The 21,768-nt window shown below is 50.6% G+C and overlaps 2 protein-coding genes across 3 annotated transcripts in view; one reads left to right on the top strand and one right to left on the bottom strand.

Annotated features, from left to right (window-relative positions):
• Nucleotides 1–21,768, bottom strand: part of LOC135057509 (gastrula zinc finger protein XlCGF8.2DB-like) — a 156,247-nt gene that overhangs the window by 13,033 nt on the left and 121,446 nt on the right. The gene's annotated exons all lie outside the window — the stretch shown is intronic.
• LOC135057507 (uncharacterized) lies at nt 14,718–19,352 on the top strand. Its single transcript, XM_063963368.1, has 4 exons — nt 14,718–15,378; nt 16,250–16,403; nt 17,281–17,446; nt 18,780–19,352. Exons 1-4 carry the CDS (start codon nt 15,328–15,330, stop codon nt 19,138–19,140), a joined length of 732 nt encoding a protein of 243 aa, XP_063819438.1. The 5' UTR covers nt 14,718–15,327; the 3' UTR covers nt 19,141–19,352.

The raw sequence follows: 21,768 nt of genomic DNA on the forward strand, positions 1-21,768 counted from the left end.
GTAGCCGTGGCAATCCACGCATCCAGCACCTCCCCAAATACAGCCTGACCTTTGTACGGAAGGCCCTCCACACACTTCTTGGATTCCGCGTCCGCAGACCAGAGACCCTTTCGAGCAGAGACTGACGGAGGAGATCCCCGCAGCCATGGAACCCAGGTCCTTCATGGAATCCACCAGGAACCCTGCAGAATCCTGAATATTACGTAAAAACAAATCAACGTCACCTTTGTCCAGCATAGACGATTCCTCCTGCAGAGTGATCGACCACCTGGCAATAGCTTTAGCAAGCCAAGCAAAGGCTATAGTAGGCCGCAATATAGCCCCCGAAGCCGTGTAAATGGATTTCAGCGTAGCATCCACCTTGCGATCTGCCAGGTCCTTTAACGAGGTAGATCCCGGGACCAGTAAAACTACCTCCTTGGACAGCCTGGATACAGAGGCGTCGACTATTGGCGGGGACTCCCACCTCTTCCTATCTTCCTCTGGGAAGGGAAAAGCAACCAAGACTCTCTTGGGAATCTGGAATTTCTTTTCCGGAGTTTCCCATGCCTTTTCAAAAATAGCATTCAATTCCTTGGATGCCGGGAAAGTATGGGGGAGCTTTTTATTGTCTAAAGAAGGCATCCTCCACCTGTTCCGGAGCTGTGTCTGAAATGTGTAAAACATCCCTAACAGCCTCAATCATCAACTGCACCCCCCCTGGCTAGCGATGCCGTCCCCCGCAAAACCTCCCCATCACCGTCTGCAGTGTCAGAGTCGGTGTCTGTGTTATTCTGCATAATTGTAAGCGCACACTTATTAGAAAGTACCGCAGGGGACCCCAAGGAGGCAGGATCAGACCATACCACCATAGAGGACTGGAGGACCCGAGTGGCATGCTCAGTCCTAGCCAACCTATCAGAAATCTGAGAAATTATCCCCCCCACAGAGAGACTAACCATTCTGGCTCTCTAGCTGGGAATGGAGTCTTCCTGGGAAGACAAATCCTCCGCAGCATACGAAACAGTGTCCCTAGACATGTTGCACACACACACAAACACCCCACAAACACACAGGGTATTTTGAGGACAGAGTTTTCCCCCCAAGAACGGCAGAGAGACACAGAGATTGGAGCCAACCCCCACACAGCGCTTTTCAGGTAAAGGGAGTTCCTTCCCAGCGCTGTGTCCCTTAATAGGTGACACAGCCTTTAAGCAGCCTCCCCCCCCCCCCCCCCCCCCCTTCTACAGCCCCCTGGTACTGTACAAACTGCTGGAGAAATCTCTGGAGGGACCTGGATCCAGTGAACCGTGGCTGCAGGTAGGAAAAATGTCGCTGAACGCTGCTGGGTCCGCTCTGAGGAGAAGCTCCGCCCCCTTCAATGGCGCTGTTTTCCCGCTCAGAAGATGATTATACTGGCCGGAGGAATATGCTGACCTGGGTCCGCAGACCCCGGCACGCTAAAGAAAACCAGTGTAGGGTCCGGAGCTGGCCCAGGGCGCTCCCTACCAAGCGCCGCACCAAGGTACCGCTGAGCCTTCCAGAAGCGCGGGAACAACTGCGCTCCTGACCCGTAGCCGCCCTCTACACACTGTTCCCCCGCTTGCAATGGGGGGCAGTGACTGACTCGCCACACTTCAGCTTCTGAGGGGGTGGCGGCCTGCTGCCGGGGCGGGCGTTCCCCTGCGGCAGGGTACGATCAGACCCCTCTGGAGCTACCTTCCAGTGCTCCCCCCCTCCCAGTCCCACGCTGCAGGGAGGCTGTAGCCAACAGCCTCCCTGTAAAATAAAAAAACCTGAAAGAAAAAATTACTCTTTACCAGAAGAACTCTGTAGAGCTCCCCTAGCTGTGACCGGCTCCTCCGGGCACATTTTCTAAACTGAGTCTGGTAGGAGGGGCATAGAGGGAGAAGCCATCCCACACTATTAAACTCTTAAAGTGCCAATGGCTCCTGGTGGACCCGTCTATATCCCATGGTACTAATATGGACCCCAGCATCCTCTAGGACGTAAGAGAAATAGGCAGTAACTGGGAGCTGGCACTTAAAGTGGTCATGGAGACCCCGCGGGTAGCCGCCCACGAGGGCCCCACAGAGCGCGTAGAGTGCGCTGAAATTGAAGAAGGAGGTTCTCGAGAAGCTGCCAAATAAGCCTTTCTGATGGTCAGCCGAATCCATCGGGACAAAGTTTGCTTAGAAGCCGGCCAACCGCGGCGGGCAGCATCGTATAGAACAAATAAAGAGTCCGACTTCCGAATGGCCGAAGTCCTATCCACATAGATCTTGAGCGCCCTGACAACATCCAACGATCTTGAATTCAAAGAGTCCACCGAGAGGGCCGGAACCACAAGTGGCTGATTGATGTGAAAATCGGACACCTTAGGTAGAGAAGACATGCGAGTACGGAGCTCGGCCCTATCTGCAAGAAACACCAGGTATGGATGTCGACAAGAGACAGCCCCAAGTTCCGACACCCTTCTGGCCGAAGCCAGAGCCAGGAGAAGGACCACCTTCCAGGTGAGATATTTAATCTCCACCGACTCCAGAGGCTCAAGCAACGAAGACTGCAGAAAAGAGAGGACCAGATTGAGGTCCCATGGTGCTGTCGGAGGGCGAAAGGGAGGCTGAATCCGTAGAACCCCCTGAAAGAAAGTCTGAACTTCCGGCAGCAAGGCTAACTTTTTCTGGAAGAAAACCGAAAGAGCAGAGACCTGCACCTTTAGTGAACCCAGTCTTAAGCCTGCCGAGAAACCCGCCTGCAAAAAACTGAGAAGGCGGGCTAAGCGAAAAACTGAAGGCGAAAACTCTCGACGTTCACACCAGGCCACATATGCCTTCCAATTGCGGTAGTAGTCAGATGATGTGACTGACTTTCTAGCCTGACGCATAGTAGGTATAACCGTACGACAAATCCCTTTCCTTTTCAAGATGGCCTTTTCAACAGCCACGCCGTCAAACGTAGCCTGCGTAAGTCTGGATAAAGAAAAGGACCCTGTTGTAGCAGATCATCCCGAAGTGGCAGGGGCCAAGGCTCGGCTACTGACAACAGGTGTAGGGTAGAGTACCAAGCCCTGCACGGCCAATCTGGAGCCACCAGGAGGACCAGAGCGTTTCCTCTCTTGATGCGTTGCTGAATCCGAGGCAACAACGGGAAAGGAGGACAGAGGTAAACGAACCGGAAATTCCAAGGAGCCATGAGGGCATCCACGCCCGCCGCCGCCGAGTCCCTCGTTCGAGAGCAATACAGAAGCAGTTGATTGTTCAGGCAGGACGCCATGAGGTCGATCTGTGGTTTTCCCCACCGGCGGACCAGCTGACAAAACACGTGGGGATGGAGTGACCACTCTCCCGGGTGCATGTCCTGTCGGCTGAGATAATCGGCTTCCCAATTGTCCACTCCTGGAATGAATATCGCAGAGAAGGACAGAGCATACTCCTCCGGCCCAGAGAAGGATGTTGGTGACCTCCCTCATCGCCGCACGGCTGCGAGTGCCGCCCTGACGGTTGATGTACGCTACCATCGTGGCATTGTCGGACTGAACTCTGACCGCTCGACTGCGCAGCAGGTGATGTGCCTCAAGTAGGGTGCTGTATACTGCCCGTAGTTCGAGAATGTTTATGGGTAGAGCGGATTTGTGAATCGACCAGCGCCCCTGAAACCAATGTTCGAGGGTCACTGCCCCCCAGCCTCGCAGACTTGCGTCCGTGGTGAGGAGAGTCCAATCCCAAACTCCGAACCGCCTTCCTTCCAACAGATGCGTCGACTGGAGCCACCAGAGAAGCGACGACCGTGCCTTTGGAGACAGCGTCACCCGCTGATGAAGGAATAGATGAGATCCTGACCACTGATGTAGAAGACACAGCTGGAACGGTCGAGAGTGGAAGCGACCATATGGAAGAGCTTCGAAAGCCGCTACTATCTTTCCTAGAAGGCGAATGCACAGATACACTGACACCCGACGGTGTTGAAGTACCGACCTCACCAGCGTCTGAAGTAAAAGGATCTTGTCCTGAGGAAGGAAAACCTTCTGACGGACCTTGTCAAGAATCATCCCCAAAAACAGCAACCGTTGCGAGGGGCATAAGTGAGACTTCGGGAAGTTCAGGATCCACCCGTGCCCAATCAGAAGGTCCTGCGTTATCCGGATATTCTGAAGTAACCGTGCCTTTATTAGCAGATCGTCCAGAAAGGGGACAATCGTCACACCCTGCTTCCGAAGTAGGGCCATCATGACCGCCATGACCTTTGTGAACACTCTGGGAGCAGAAGAGGGACCGAACGGAAGGGCCTGGAACTGGAAATGAGCGTCCTGGATCGCGAACCGGAGAAAAGCCTGATGAGGCCAAATGGGAACATGTAAGTATGCATCCTTGATGTCTAAGGGAGCTAGAAACTCGTTTTACTCCAACCCCCGCAATAACAGACTGGAGGGACTCCATCTTGAACTTGAATACTCTGAAATACGGATTGAGATACTTCAAGTTCAGGATTGGCCTGACCGAGCCGTCCGGCTTGGGTTCGAGAAACAGGCTTGAGTAATAGCCCTGTTTCCGATGATAAGAGGGAACAGGGATCAGTACCTTTGCGGATAAAAGCTTCTGGACCACTGCCTGCACGGCAACTCTTTTGTTGTCGGAAACTGGTAAACCGTAGTGAAGAAACGCTGAGGCGGTCGGGGTCTGAAAATCGAGCTTGTAACCGCAAATGATGAGACAAGCATCTGGACAGGACTGTACCCAGACCTCTCACCCTGTGGTCTCCCTGGTGGGAGGGAAGCCCGTCATGCGGTAGTTGCGGTGGAGGACCTAACCTCTGACTGGGTTGAGGCTGTGGAACCTCTGCCTCTACCTCTATGGCCACGGGAGACGGAAACTCCTCCCCTGGCCTGGCCTCGAAACCTGGAAGGGGCGCGAAAAGGATCGAAAGGAGGGACCCCTATATGGCCTGCGAGAGGCTGGAGCAGCAGAAGGAAGATAAGTCGACTTACCTCCAGTGGCCTGAGAAATCCAGGCATCCAGATCCTTACCGAACAGGACCTCTCCCGTAAAGGGCAACGCGTCTGCTGCCCGTTTGGACTTCGTATCCGCCTGCCACTGCCGCAGCCAGAGAGCTCTGCGGGCCGAAATTGCTAAAGCGGAAATCCTAGCACAGAGAATACAAATGTCCTTGGAAGCCTCGGAAAGATAAAGGGCTGATTCACGGATGTGTTCCGCCAACTGTATCATTTGATCCGCCGGCAAATCATCACGTAGTCCAGAGGACAATTGTTCCGCCCAAGCTTCCATCGCCTTGTTGACCCAACCTACCTGCGCCAGGCGATGTCATACCTCCGCCACCGAGTAAATAGTCTTCAAGGTGGATTCCAACTTCCTATCCGATGCTTCCTTCAGCGAAGTCGCTCCAGGAACCGGCAGAACCGTCTTCTCGGACACACGAGACACTGAAGGATCAACAATCGGAGAGGTCTCATAACGCTTCCTGCTATCTGCGGGAAAAGGATAGGAAGACAAAATTTTCCTTGATACCTGAAATTTTGCATCTGGATGTTTCCAGGCTGCCATTATGAGCGCATCCAGCTACTCCGAAACTGGAAAGGTCACCGGCAAGCATTGGTTGGTGCCAAACTTTGAAGGGCGTAAGGTGTCCTGCTCCGTCTCCTCCACATGTAATACTGAGCAAATAGCGGTAATAAGAGCCTCTATACCATGAGCTACTGGTTCAGTGTCCTCGTACACCTGATCGTCATCATTATCCTGTAAATCTACCACCGTCTCATCTAATAGAGGCATATCATCGTCAGATTCCTGTAACACAGAGGCTAGCCATCTCTTTTTTGAAGCCTGTGCGGGGGCGACTAAAGGACGGGGCTTGGGAAGGGATTACAGCCCTAGAGAGCCCTTCAACTGATTTCGCCAGGGAACGAGCCCATGCTGGTTCAGGCTCCGGTATCGGGACAAGCTGTCGGAAATGGGACGCCTCTCTATCTTCCCGAGAAGCCTTCAATTCCCCAGTCAACAGCGACATAACCTCTGTGAGCTGTGTTGTCCAAACAGGGGTGCTCTGGGGCTCTAATGAGGGCTGAGCAGAAGGCTCTGACCCACAATCCTCACATAAAAGGGAATTTTCAGACTGTCCCTGAGTGAATTTTGCAGAACACCACTGACATTGTAAAATTTTCTGTGCTGCCTTGGAGCCCTTTCCAGCCATGGCAGCACCTGTCACCCCCCCCCCCCCCCACACTATTTACCCACTAGGCACTATTTACAAACTACAGTTGCCTCACCGATCCCTAGTTTGCCCCCTGTCCCCACTGAAACGGCTCACTGTGCCGGAATAAAGCCTCCAAGTCTCCCGCTCTCCAGCGTTGTAAAATGGCTGCCAGCACGCGCTGAGCCCGGCTGTGCTGAGCGGGATTAAGCTCCGCCCCCCTGTAATGGCACCAGATTTAAACTTGCAAAGCGCCTCCCGCGGTATCCCTGTGCCGGCTCTGTGAGCCGCGCTGAGCGGGGAGCTGTGAGCGGAGAGCTGGGGGTGAAAGTGAGCTGAACGGCCGGAGACCAGAGTGGGGGGAGCGGGGGTAAGCTACCGGAGATTAGAGCTGGGAGCGGGGAGTGATGTGTGCCGCCTGAGACCAGAGCGGGAAGCCGCGGCTGTGTCTTTCTCTTAGAGCTCTGCATTAGAAAGTAATTTAAGTCCACAGTAAGACTTGAATATGGGTCTATTTAATAATACAAGCTCTTTCTACTCACCGCTGCTGCTGTTGATGGAGTGGTCCCAACACGACCTGCACGCAGCGGTGTCCGGCCACCGTACTTACCGCTGCCATGCTGCCGGAATCTTCTGCTGACGGAGCGGCCCCGACACGCGCCGCATGCAGCGGTGTCCGGCCAGCTCCAGAGAGCTCAGTGTCTCCTTCAGCCGGGGACCATCCCAAGCCGCACGCAGCTGCGATGGGACCCCGCCGGCAGCTCCCACGGTGCAGACTGGCAGAGGCAGAGCTGCCAGTCTGTGAATAAAGAAGGAAGGAAAAAAAATGTTTTAAGAGAAAAACCCAAAAGTGACCAGCTCCCTTGGACACAAAACAAAGACTGGCTTGGAGGGGGGACATAGTAGGGGAGGAGCTAGCCACAGTGTTGGAGTTTTAAAGTGACAGCTCCCAGTTACTGCCTACTATTTCCCCCATTGTAACTGCGCTCCAGTGTCCCCTAGTGCATGAAGGAGAAATAATGATTAATTTTTTTTTCCATTTAGATTGCTATGATAAAAACATATCTGAAAATAAGATTTTACTTACCGGTAAATCTATTTCTCGTAGTCCGTAGTGGATGCTGGGGACTCCGTAAGGACCATGGGAATAGACGGGCTCCGCAGGAGACAGGGCACTCTAAGAAAGAATTAGGACTACTGGTGTGCATTGGCACCTCCCTCTATGCCCCTCCTCCAGACCTCAGTTAAGGAAACTGTGCCCGGAAGAGCTGACATTACAAGGAAAGGATTTTGGAATCCAGGGTAAGACTCATACCAGCCACACCAATCACACCGTATAACTCGTGATAAACTTACCCAGTTAACAGTATGAACAAACAGAGCATCAGATAAACTTGATGCAACCATAAAATAACCCTTATATAAGCAATAACTATATACAAGTATTGCAGAAGAAGTCCGCACTTGGAACGGGCGCCCAGCATCCACTACGGACTACGAGAAATAGATTTACCGGTAAGTAAAATCTTATTTTCTCTAACTTCCTAGTGGATGCTGGGGACTCCGTAAGGACCATGGGGATTATACCAAAGCTCCCAAACGGGCGGGAGAGTGCGGATGACTCTGCAGCACCGAATGCGCAAACACAAGGTCCTCCTCAGCCAGGGAATCAAACTTGTAGAACTTTGCAAAAGTGTTTGAACCCGACCAAGTAGCTGCTCGGCAAAGCTGTAATGCCGAGACCCATCGGGCAGCCGCCCAAGAAGAGCCCACCTTCCTTGTGGAATGGGCCTTTACTGATTTTGGATGCGGCAATCCAGCCGCAGAATGAGCCTGCTGAATCGTGTTACCGATTCAGTGAGCAATAGTTTGCTTTGAAGCAGGAGCACCCAGCTTGTTGGATGCATACGGGATAAACAGCGACTCAGTTTTCCTGACTCTAGCCGTTCTGGCTACATAAACCTTCAAAGCCCTGACCACATCTAGTAACTCGGAATCCTCCAAGTCACGAGTAGCCACAGGCACTACAATAGGTTGGTTCATATGAAAAGATGACACTACTTTTGGCAGCAATTTCGGACGAGTCCGCAATTCTGCCCTGTCCATATGGAAAACCAGATAGGGGCTTTTATGTGATAAAGCCGCCAATTATGACACACGCCTAGCTGAAGCCAAGGCTAACAGCATGACCACCTTCCACGTGAGAAATTTTAACTCCACGGTTTTAAGTGGCTCAAACCAGTGTGATTTCAGGAAACTCAACACCACGTTAAGATCCCAAGGTGCCACTGGAGGCACAAACGGGCTGAATATGCAGCACTCCCTTTAAAAAAGTCTGAACTTCAGGAAGAGAAGCCAGTTCTTTCTGAAAGAAAATGGATAGGGCCGAAATCTGGACCTTTATGGACTCCAATTTTAGGCCCAAAGTCTCTCCCGACTGTAGGAAGTGAAGGAAACGGCCCAGCTGGAATTCCTCTGTAGCAGCATTCCTGGCCTCACACCAAGCAACATATTTTTGCCATATACGGTTATAATGTTTAGCTGTCACGTCCTTCCTAGCCTTTATTAGCGTAGGAATAACCTCATCCGGAATCCCTTTTTTCTGCTAGGATCCGGCGTTCAACCGCCATGCCGTCAAATGCAGCCGCGGTAAGTCCTGGAACAGACAGGGTCCCTGTTGCAACAGATCCTGTCTGAGAGGCAGAGGCCATGGGTCCTCTGCGAGCATTTCTTGCAGTTCCGGATACCAAGTCCTTCTTGGCCAATCCAGAGCAATAAGTATTGTTCTCACTCCTCTTTTCCTTACGATTCTCAGCACCTTGGGTATGAGAGGAAGAGGAGGAAATACATAAACCGACTGGAACACCCACGGTGTCACTAGTGCGTCCACAGCTATCGCCTGAGAGTCTCTTGACCTGGCGCAATCTCTCTGTAGCTTTTTGTTGTGGCGGGATGCCATCATGCCCACCTGTGGCAGTTCCCACTGCCTTGCAATCTGCGTGAAGACTTCTTGATGAAGTCCCCACTCTCCCGGGTGGAGGTCGTGCCAGCTGAGGAAGTCTGCTTCCCAGTCGTCCACTCCCGGAATGAACACTGCTGACAGTGCTCTTACGTGATTCTCCGCCCAGCGAAGAAGTCTGGTGGCCTCCGCCATCACCACTCTGCTACTTGTGCCGCCTTGGCGGTTTACATGAGCCACTGCTGTGATGTTGTCTGACTGAATCAGCACCGTTTTTTCGCGAAGCAAGTTCTTTGCTTGACTTAGAGCGTTGCATATGGCCCTTAATTCCAGGACATTTACGTGAAGGCAAGTCTCCTGACTTGACCTCCACCCTTGGAAATTGTTTTCCTTGTGTGACTGCCCCCCACCCTCGGAGGCATGCATCCGTGGTCACCAGGACCCAGTCCTGAATGCCGAATCTGCGACCTTCGAGAAGATGAGCACTCTGCAGCCACCACAGGAGAGACCCCCTGGCCCTGGGGGATAGGGTGATTAACCGATGCATTTGAAGATGTGATCCGGACCGCTCGTCCAGCAAGTCCCATTGGAAGGTCCTCGCATGGAACCTGCCTAAGGGAATGGCCTTGTATGATGCCACCATCCTTCCCAGGACTCGAGTGCAGTGATGCACTGACACCAGTTTTGGTTTCAATAGATTCCTGACCAGTGTCACGAGCTCCTGAGCTCTCTATATCGGGAGATAAACCCTTTTCTGGTCTGTGTCTAGGATCATGCCTAGAAGAGGCAGATGAGCTGTAGGAATCAACCGCGACTCTGGAATATATAGAATCCAGCCGTGTTGCCGTTACACTTCGAGAAAGTGATACGCTGTTCAGCAACTGCTCTCTCAATCTCACTCTTATGAGGAGATCGACCAAGAACGTGATAATAGTGACACCTTGCTTCCGCAGGAGCACCATCATTTCCGCCATTACCTTGGTGAAAATTCTCGGGGCCGTGGAGAGACCAACCAGCCTAGTCAGAAATTGGTAATGACAATTCCGTACCGCAATTCTGGGGTACGCCTGATGAGGTGGATAAATGGGGACACGAAGGTATGCATCCCTTTTGTCCTGAGACACCATAAAATCTCCCCCTTTTTAGGCTTGCAATGACCGCTCTTAGCGATTTCATCTTGCACTTGAACCTTTCCAGGTATATGTTCAGGGATTTTAAATTCAATATGGGTCTGACCGAACCTTCCGGTTTCGGGACTACAACATGGTCGAATAATAACCCCCTCCTTGTTGAAGGAAGGGAACCTTGACCACCACCTGTTGAAGATACAACTTGTGAATTGCAGTTAACCCTGTTTCCCTCTCGCAGGGGGAAGCCGGCAGGGCCGACAGTGAGGAGGCATCTTCTCCAAGTCCAGCTTGAATCCCGGAGACACAATATCTATTGCCCAGGGATCTAATAGGGAGTGAACCCACTTGTGGCTGAACTTACGAAAGTGTGCCCCCACCGGGCCTAGCTCCGCCTGTGGAGCCCCAGCGACATGCTGTGGATTTTGTAGAGGCCGGGGAGGACTTCTGTTCCTGGGACCTAGCTGTGTTGTGCAGCTTCTTTCCTCTGCCCCTGCCTCTGGCAAGAAAGGACGCACCTCGGACTTTCTTGTTTCTTTGTTCTGAAGGCTGCATCTGATAATGACGTGCTTTTCTAGGCTGTGCAGGAATATAAGGCAAAATATCAGAATTACCAGCTATAGCTGTGGAGACCAGGTCCGAGAACCTTTCTCCACACAATCCTCAGCCTTCTATATGCCTCTTATGTCGGCATCCTCTGTCCATTGCATATTCTACAGGACACGTCAAGCAGAAATCGACATAGCTTTGACTCTAGGACCCAGTATACACATGTCTGTTTGGGCATGTTTTATTATATATATATATATATATATATCTCTTAAGACAGCATCTTTATATATATATATATATATATATATATATATATCTCCATATATCCATATATATAAATACACACATGTACATACTAGGGTCTCAATTAGTCCAAGCCGCCACAGCGCTATAAACTCATGCCGACCCAATCGCCGGTCTGAGTAGTGTACCAGAATGTGTACGCTATCTGCAGGATCCCTGAGAATAGCTGTTACGTCAGGGTTACCTTTTGGGCAAACGTGACACCCTAGGGGAAGATTCCCATCACATGCTGGCCCTAGTGGGGAAAGGATACTGCCTGAGAATCTTTTGTGGGAAGCTGCAGCTTCTTGTCTGGAGATTCCCGCTCTTTTTTCTCATGAGAGGCGGGAAATTTACCTCAGCTTTCTTCCCCTTAAACATGTGTACCCTTGTGTCAGGGACAGATGAGTCATCAGTGATATGCAAATCATCTTTTATTACAATAATCATATATTGAATACTTTTCTGCCATTTTGGCTGTAACTTTGCATTATCATAGTCGACACTGGAGTCACACTCCGTGTCGACATCAGTGTCTATTATTCTGGATAGTGAGCATTGTGAGACTCTGAAGGTTTCTGCTCCATAGGGACAGACATGGGTAGATGGGTGGTCTTCTGTTTGCCGGCGGTCGGGCTCCCGGCGCTCAGTATACCGGCGCCGGGAGCCCGACAGCCGGCATACCGACACTTATTTTCCCTCGTGGGGGTCCACGACCCCCATAGAGGGAGAATAAAATAGTGTGAGCGCGCCACCGTGCCCGTAGCGTGGCGAGCGCAGCGAGCCCGCAAGAGGCTCATTTGCGCTCGCCAAGCCGGCGGTCGGGCTCCCGGCGCCGGGATGCTGGTCGCCGGGAGCCCGACCGCCGGCCAGCCGTAGTGAACCCGGGTAGATTTCCTGTCTGTTCTCTAATCTTTTGTGCAATAAATTCACCTTAGCACTTAATTACACATATCCAAACAGGTGTCGGCGTTGTCGACGGAGACACCCTCTCAGACATATTTGCTCCATCTCCTCCTTATGGGAGCCTTTTACCTCAGACATGTCGACACACACGTACCGACACACCACACACACAGGGGATGCTCTATTTGAAGACAGTTCCCCCATAAGGCCCTTTGGAGAGACAGAGAGAGAGAGTAAGCCAGCACACACCCCAGCACTATATGTCCCAGGAATCACACAGTAACTTAGTGTTAACCCAGTAGCTGCTGTATATACTGTTTTTGCACCAAATTTATGTGCCACCCTCTCTTTTTACCCTCTTCTACCGTGCAGGGGAGAGCCTGGGGAGCTTCTCTCAGTGGATCTGTGGAGAGAAAATGGCGCTGGTGAGTGCTGAGGAAGAAAGCCCCGCCCCCTCAGCGGCGGGCTTCTGTCCCGCGATTTTGTGTAAATAATGGCGGGGGCTCATGCATATATACAGTGCCCAGCTGTATATATGCCCTATTTTGCCAGAAGGTACTCAACTGCTGCCCAGGGCGCCCCCCCCTGCGCCCTGCACCCTACAGTGACCGGAGTGTGTGGGTGTAATGTGGGAGCAATGGCGCACAGCTGCAGTGCTGTGCGCTACCTCATATGAAGACAGTAGTCTTCTGCCGCCGATTTTGACGATTTCTTGCTTCACCCGCCGGCTTCTGTCTTCTGGCTCTGCGAGGGGGACGGCGGCGCGGCTCCGGGAACGGACGACCAAGGTTAAGTTCCTGTGTTCGATCCCTCTGGAGTTAATGGTGTCCAGTAGCCTAAGAAGCGCAACCTAGCCGCAGTTAGTAGGGCTGCTTCTCTCCCCTCAGTCCCACGTAGCAGAGAGTCTGTTGCCAGCAGAAGCTCTCTGAAAATAAAAAACCTAACAAAATACTTTCTTATTAGCAAGCTCAGGAGAGCTCACTAAAATGCACCCAGCTCCGTCCGGGCACAGATTCTAACTGAGGTCTGGAGGAGGGGCATAGAGGGAGGTGCCAGTGCACACCAGTAGTCCTAATTCTTTCTTAGAGTGCCCTGTCTCCTGCGGAGCCCGTCTATTCCCCATGGTCCTTACGGAGTCCCCAGCATCCACTAGGACATTAGAGAAAAATACTTACTAATCGCACCATGGAATCTCGCACAAGCCCTTGGGTAAGTGCACATTTTCCATCTGACTGTGGCCTCCAATAAGAACGATGAAGCTCCTGTATGCACCAACATATTAGCATCATGTACGTAACACGCCCATGAGACGGACCATGTTTGCACACATTAATAGCCACCACCTCCCAGTCACTGCCCAGGAATGCCCAGCTGGTGCACCCTGACATAGCCGGAGCCAGTACCTTCCCTACCCCAGTCATGTCCCTTCTGCACACAGTCTACTATCCGGGAACAGGGGGGGGAGCGATGTCTCCAGCCCTCTGTGCGGGTACCAGAGCTTTGGTACTGTACCGTACATCCCCTGCTCGGCTTCTCTCCCTGCAGCAGCCCAGAGCCTGCTCAGCGCCTTCCCCAGTCACATACATGTTTGCATACACACTAACACACATACCTCCTGTATATACACATACTTCCACATATGCATATATACACCCGTCCTGCTGTATATACAAGATCCGGTCAGGATTCCATCGGTCGGGACGCCGGCTGTCAAAATGCCAATAACAGAATCCCGACACAACTGAGAATGGCAGCATCTGAATCCCGAATGGGATCACAAGCCTGGCGCTGGCACACAGACAACCGGGATCCTGACATTCATGCTGCCATGCCGCCAGACAGGTAAGCAGTGAAGGGGCGGGGGGGGGGGGGGGGGCAGTTAGGTTTAGGGTGTAGTTGGAGGGTCAGGTTTAGGCTGTGGGGAGGGGGGGTTGGGTTTAGGCACAACCGGGGAAGGTTAGGCCTGGGGTGTTCGGGTAGGTTTAGGCTGCAGGAAGATGGGGTTAGCCACCATCGGGGAGGTTTAAGCTGCGGGGGGGGGGGGGGGAATGAGGGTATTAGATTTAGGCTGCGGGGGTGGAGGTGTTAGGCTGCGGAAAGTGAGGGTTAGGAGGCCATTTTAGGGGATGTAATTATACTTACCTTCCCCCTCTTGGGATTCTTACTGACAGGATGCCGTGGTCGGTATTCTGACAGCTGGGATCCTGACTACTGGCATTGCAAACCTAACTCATATATACATATAACGCCCAATATACATATATATTCCATACTCCCCCACATATGCATAAAGCCCTTCCTCCTAATATACACCAGCACACACAGGGTTACACTGCACTGCACCAGCACACACAGGGTTACACTGCACCACTACACACCGGGTTACACTGCACTGCACCAGCACACACAGGGTTACACTGCACTGCACCAGCACATACAGGGTTACACTGCCCTACACCAGCATACCCGGGGTTACACTGCACTGCACACACACATATACTGTATATAAACAGACTGTTTATACTGAAATCAGTGCATTCCAATGACCAGACAGCAGCCAGGAGATAATTGAACATTACTCACACACCACGACCATCAGCAGCGCTGTAGCAGGATAGGTCAGGTGACAGTCGGATCATCAAAGTCACCTGACGAAGAGGGGGGGGGGGGGGGGGCTGGGCTGCAGCTCCATTGATAATCCGGCCCTGGCTATGCAAGTGCCATTGCTATAGGGCCCAGAGGCTTAGGGACTCAGGTCCCATTGCCAGGCCTAAATGGGGTGACATTCCATGCTCGGTGACTGATGTGTGTAGTGGATGTTATAATGGTGTGGGCAGGCCTGTAAGGTGTGTGTCCTGGAAGGCTGGAGAAGCACCACCAGGCCCCTACCCCCAAAGTTTACTTTGGTGCTTGGCAATTCCTGAGCCCTTTACAACATTCAGACATGTGACACTGCGGTAAAATAACCTTGCCCCAATCTGCAAAGCTCCGCCAATTTTGGGCAAATATTGCCCCTCGGTTATTTGGGTTGGGGCAGGTGGGGGTATGCCATTTTGCCCCTGTTATGTCTAAACACAGTCTAACACTTTTGTCATACAAATATTTGCCTGTATAGTTGCTGCTAATGTCTGTGCTATGACATCATAATGGTCCTGTGTGCTATGACACAGCTATGACATAATAATGGTCCTACACCATGAGTAATAAGCCAGGGCAGCACACTAGGGGTTATTCTGTTGCCTGACCTCGGTTGAGTAGCACGCGTTTGTCGCAGCTCCTGAAGTTCGATAGGTTGCAGATTTAGAAGCATTAGCCATGAGTGGCTGGTTTGCGTCTAAGATCCGTTGGCCGTTCCCATGGAGAAGGGTAAGTGTACTGTTATTTTTATTTATTGTACTTCATTATTTGCACAATTGGAGTTTTTCATAGAGCTTAAAAGGGGCGGGACTTACATAAAAGTGGGTATGTCTGGGCGCAGAGGGCTGTGTTTTGAAAGGGGCCCAGGGACTGTTCTATATGTATTTAAATGGCTCTTTATATATTTTAGTAGCTACACTGTTATGTAATATTGGTGGTGATAACGATGATAAGCTGGAGGTAATTACTCAGAGTTGCAACATGCGGCACTACTGTGGACCTATACATCCCAGCATGCCCTGCCACACTTTTAGGGTGCCCTAAATGCAAATCTGTGGCAAAGTATGCTGGGATGTGTAGTGTCAGAGCAGCTCCCATTGCTTACCACTGGCTATGCATACCCTCCATAATGTGCGTGGCAGACACCCTGACCTGCGCTGCTCAGACCCACTTGTGTCATTTAGTAAAGGGTTGGCATTGAGATCCCTGGAATGAGGGATTAGATCTGCTCATACAGCATACCTCACAACTGTCCTGATTTTCACGGAACAGCCCAGTTTTTTTGGGACTGTCCCGCTGTCCATCCTGCGGGTTGCAGTGTCCCGCTGTGGGGAAGGAGGGGGGGGCAGTTAGGAGGCTCTTGCTACTCACTGCTCTGCTGAGCAGTGGTGAATAGACGCTGTGACAGATGGAGAGGGGGCAATCCAGTGCAATTGTGGGCACTCCAGTGACGCCATACCCCTTTTCAATAGACCACGCCCCCTTTTCGAGTGTAGCTTTCATGTGTTATATACAGATATATGTCTGCATTACTGTGTAGCAGTTATACAATAGTTGTGTATGTAACTAGATAGTGAATTGCGTCTTTCTGTAATTGAAGGTCTCCCAATATAACCTGGGTCCCACCGTGCTGGCCACTATGGTAAAGGGGAGTAGAAAGATCGGGATGACGGTGATCGAAAATAAAGATCACTTCCTGGAGATAACGTCCTTAGAACAACATGGACAAATCGCCAAGAGTGGACTACAGATAGGTAATATACTCATTCATATATGTAAGAGAACATGAAGTATTATCTAAATAAGAAAGTGATGTATATATATATATATATATATGCGCTGCCATAAAAGCACATAACTCCAACAGTCAATGCATTAAGAGTAAAAAGGCACTTACATGACAGGAACTAAAAGGTCAATACAATGAAATAATGGCCACAAAAAGTAAATAAATAAATAAATATATAAATTTAATTAAGAAATATAAGGAGTAATTCTGTGGCTAACCTAACTAATGAAATTGAATGAAAAAAGATCCCTAGTGCCTATAAGGAATGTAATGCCGCCCAAGGTCGACAGCAGTGCAGGATGCCGGCTGAACTCTGACATTTTTTTTAAAGGGGCAATCACTTACAAGGCATGGTTTTGCCCTGTAAGTAATTGCCCCTTTAAAAAACGTCCGACTTGGGCCCGCATCCCACGCGGCTGCCAAACTCAGGTGTCATTACATCCCGCCCCATGTGTGTACATATCTGCATTACAGAGCTAAATAGAACTAGTAGCAGGAGATTGGGCCCCGGTACTAAGGGGCGTGGCCAAGCATGTGGGGGTGTGACCACAGCCTATTGGGATCACTGGGGCCCTATTTACATGATGCACTGACCACTGGAGAGCACGTGTTCACACCAACTTGGTGGCCTGGTGCAGCCCCTCTACAGCCCAGGCCCCTGTGTGCCCACCCTCCCCTCTCAGCACCCCTGCTTACACTATCCTATGTGACATGATAACTACCTGATTAGTACCGTGTCACCAGTAATGTGAGGGTAAATTATAAATAACTTATTATCTGGAGCTTAATGACTAGCTAACCCCTTCCTGTTATTTTATATTCAACTATGTTATCATTTACAGGAGACGAATTATTAAAGATCAATAAGCAGAATGTGGTGGGATGGAGCGTCCTAGATTTTCAGTATCATGAAAGTAACATCAAGCTGGGGAAAAAACTAAAGATCTTAGTGTATCGTGGTCGCCAAAAGGGTTCGGATCCAGCAGCAGGCGCTTCATCAGAGGAAGTGTGAGTTCCATATAAGCACCGTCTATATCTCACCAATGTATACTGAATTTTACCAATACTAGTATTATTATTATCATTGTGTACACACATTCAGGACTCATCCATATGCATATAATAACCCTGCCACATCAGGTATAACATAACACGCATACAATAGTGACAACGCAAGTGACAGCCTGACCTAGAGTAGCGCCCAAACACCACAACTTGATGAGAATTGGCTTTTTAAACAGAATTCTTCATAAATATATCTTGGAATAAAAACGTGTGGCGCAACCCGTGCGTTGCGGTTCTATTGTCACGTGGTATCCTCCTAAATCCATAAGGAATATTTTTCTGTCTGTCGGGAAGAGGTCCTATTCTACAGAAAGGAATAAAACCCTGATAGGACGATGAGGGCTGGCTCCTAGCAGGGAGAACAGAAGGAAGAAGGTTCCTCATAGATTTAGTAGAATAATACTGTGGTAATCAAGAGACTTGGGTGACTATTAACTTCTTTTACACCATTAGATACGTTTGTGGAACTCTAGCAGGTCCTGGCTGCCAGGGCATTCTGAAGTTTGTGGTTCCACATGACCACTATGCTCTGGCAGCCAGAGGAAGCCATGAGCGTGATTTCCCAAGCAATCTGGGTCATTCCCCAACCGTACTTAAGGGCCCATTTATCAAAGTATATTTGTGGCTTTATCCCCGAAAACATCAGTTTTTGGGGGTTGCCCACAAATATAAGGTATCTCCTGAATGTATGTAGGAGGGACCACAGCAGGTATCTGCTGCGATCCCTTCATTGCCGCCGGCAGCTGCATCCCCCATAGGTTTCTATAGGGAATATGATGCTGCCAAATTTACCAATATCAGGAATGTGACGTATTCCCGATATCGGTTCCTGGGGTGTCTGCCACCTGAAGAAGGCCAGAGCCAGAACCCTCCTTCGGAAGTGGCCTCTGTGCAGCGCAGTCACATACGTGCCAACTTCCTCCTGTAATCTTCCTCCGCTGGAAAATTCCTGGAGGGGACATGCAGCGGATCACTGAGGGGGCGTGGCCTGGTGCTTCTCATTAGGACCCACCCCCTCACAACATAATGCTGTACATTACAGGGCTGTCAAGAGGGGTCAGGGCCAAGATGATGCGACTTTCTGAGCATCATGTCATCATTTCACCCATTTCTCCCACTTCAGTAGGGAGTCCACTGGACTTCCTAAATAAATATGGATGTTCCAGAAGAGTAGGTGAGTGCAGCTGCACATTATGTGGGAAAAGGGAGCTAATTGTTCAACTAGCGAGCACAGCACTAATGAGCAAATGATAAAATGACTCTTTATGTATTACAGGTTGGAAGGGGATTCCGCATCTTCTTCAGCGCCAGAGACAGAATTTGCATTTGTCCATGAATACTTCATAGGACAGGCAACACCGGATCCTCATAGTGACACGTCTGACAGCACCCACCCAGATTGTGACGCAATCATATCCCCACGTAATGATGAAGTCTCCCACTCAGATAGTGACGCAGGTTCCAACGCAGATAGTGGTGTAATCCCACCCAGAGCCAGGAGAGATAATCCGGACAAGGAAATGAATTTCGTCAGCAGGTTTGGCAATTTTGTGGAAGAAGCCCTCCGAGAGTGGGATGAATGCACACAGGATTGCTGCTGCGCGTTAGGAGCCCTTGGTCTGTTTTGCCTTTTGTAAAGGTGAATGTGATGGCTCCTGGCACCCTGCCCGTTACTTACATCTCCACTACAGCTGCAGAGCCTCTTAATGCCCAGAGGGAAGGGCAGTCCTTCCAGCCATGGTTCCCCAGAGGTTTCCCCCACCGGGGGTTTTTCCTCTCCTGAGTGCTGAAGGATGATTTAAATTACCATCAGTTCTAAATAAAAGCTCTGATCCCTTTCTCCCCTACATCCGTCTCCTTTTCTTTATTTTACCTGAAGTTCATGTGGTGGTATACTCTGGGCTGAAAAGAGAGGGGAGGGCATCAGCCATCAGACAGCTTATAGATCCCGGGAGTGATCACCAGGGATGTGATGCAGATGAACGTGTCATCGCCAGTAGCGGATCTTGCCACGGGCAAGCAGGACTTTTGCCTGGGGCGCCTCCTTCCGGAGGGCGTGGCACCATGGCAAGATCCGCTGCTGCTGTGCCCCCCGCTGTCCCACTGTGAAGGGAAACTAGGCGCTACGCGTATAGTTTCCCTTCGTGGAGAGGACCTTTTCTGTAATTATGTGCGGTGCGCGTAGACGTCATCGCGCACCGCACATCATTTTAGCGGCGTTACTACTGTACAGGGGGCGCAACTGACCACGCCCCCTGTATGAAGCCACGCCCCCTATGGCCGCCCGGGGCGCAAAAAGCCCCTGAACCGGCCCTGGTCACCGATTGAAAAGGGATCATGAGGGTCGAGTGGAACCAAGATTAAACCATCTGGAAATATAACCTCTAAATCTGAGATCTCTGGGTAGTGTGCCCTTATACACATCACATACAGGGCCTGATTCAGAGCCACACAAGGACCAAAGTTCACATAACTTGGGAGATTCTTACCAACTCCGTATGCGAAAAAATAGATTTTAATACCTACCGGTAAATCCTTTTCTATTAGTCTGTAGAGGATGCTGGGGACACTTCATAGACCATGGGGGTATAGACGGGATCCGCAGGAGACATGGGCACTCTAAGACTTTTACTGGGTGTGAACTGGCTCCTCCCTTTATGCCCCTCCTCCAGATCTCAGTTATAGGAACTGTGCCCAGGGAGACGGACATTTCGAGGAAAAGGATTTATATTATTTTTAAACTAAGGGTGAGATACACACCAGCTCACACCACAAACACGCCATACAACATGGCATTTGTAAGAAAACCCAGTCAACAGCATGAACAAAAAACCAGCAACCAAACACAACCATTGTGTAACACAACCAAAACCTACCACCACTACTGCAGATAGAGTCCGCACAGGGACGGGCGTCCAGCATGCTCTACGGACTAAGAGAAAAGGATCTTCACAAAAGTGATGGCGCAAATGATGGTCCTTTTGCGCAAGCGAGGAGTCACAATTATCCCGTACTTGGACGATCTCCTGATAAAGGCGACCTTATGTCCTGTGCAGGAACATAAGGTAGAAATGACGACTTACCCGCAGTAGCCGTAGATACCAGGTCCGCGAGGCGGTCACCAAACAAGACACCACCTTTATACGGCAGAGTCTCCATATTTTTCTTCGAATCAGCATCAGCATTCCATTGTCGAATCCACAATGCCCTCCTAGCCGAGACTGACATGGCATTGGCCTTTGATCCTAAAACGCCAATATCCCTTGCAGCGTCTTTCAGATACCCTGCAGCGTCCCTTATGTAACTTAAAGTTACGAGAATGCTATCCCTGTCCAGAGTATCAATTTCAGAGGATAAATTATCCGCCCATTTTTCAATAGCGCTACTCACCCATGCCGACGCCACGGTAGGTCTGAGCAGCGTACCCGTAGCGACATAGATCGATTTCAATGTGCTGTCCTGGCGACAATCCGCAGGATCGTTCAGGGCTGCCGTGTCCGGACTCGGAAGAGCCACCTTTTTGGAAAGTCGGGATAAGGCCTTGTCCACACAGGGGGTTGATTCCCACATTTTCCTGTCCCCCGAGGGAAATGGATATGTCAGCAGAATTCTCTTGGGAATCAAAAACTTTTTGTCATGATTTTCCCAAGCTTTTTCAAAAAGAGCATTCAGTTCATGAGAGGGAGGGAACGTTACCTCAGGTTTCTTACCCTTATACATGCAGACCCTCGTATCAGGAACCTCAGGGTCCTCCGTGATATTCAACACGTCCTTTATCGCCACAATCATGTACTGAATATTCTTAGCCAGTTTAGGATTCAATCTGGTATCATTATAGTCGACACAGGAATCAGAATCCGTGTCAGTATCTGTGTCCACTAACTGGGCAAATTAACGTTTCTGTGACCCCGAAGGGGTTTGTGACAATGCAGTCACATTCTCCATTCATGGACCTTCTCCATTCTCGGTGCTGTGACTCAGATTTATCAAACCTCTTATTTAACAAAGCCACATTAGCATTCAAAACATTCAACATATTCATCCAATCAGGAGTCGGCGGTGCCGACGGGGTCACTCCCACAGCCTGTTCTGTCTCCACACCTACTTCCTCCTGGGAAGAGCATTCAGCCAAACACACTGGGCTATAGGGAACAGACCCACACTAAGCCTGTCTCCCAGCCCTGACCGCGGCTCAGTCACCATCTTCCTATCTCTCCCTCACCAGTCACCTCCAGAGATTAGCCCAGGGGCTAGAGCCTGTGGGT

Source organism: Pseudophryne corroboree, chromosome 3 (genome assembly GCF_028390025.1).
Source record: "Pseudophryne corroboree isolate aPseCor3 chromosome 3, aPseCor3.hap2, whole genome shotgun sequence".
Classification (NCBI taxonomy): Eukaryota; Metazoa; Chordata; class Amphibia; order Anura; family Myobatrachidae; genus Pseudophryne; species Pseudophryne corroboree.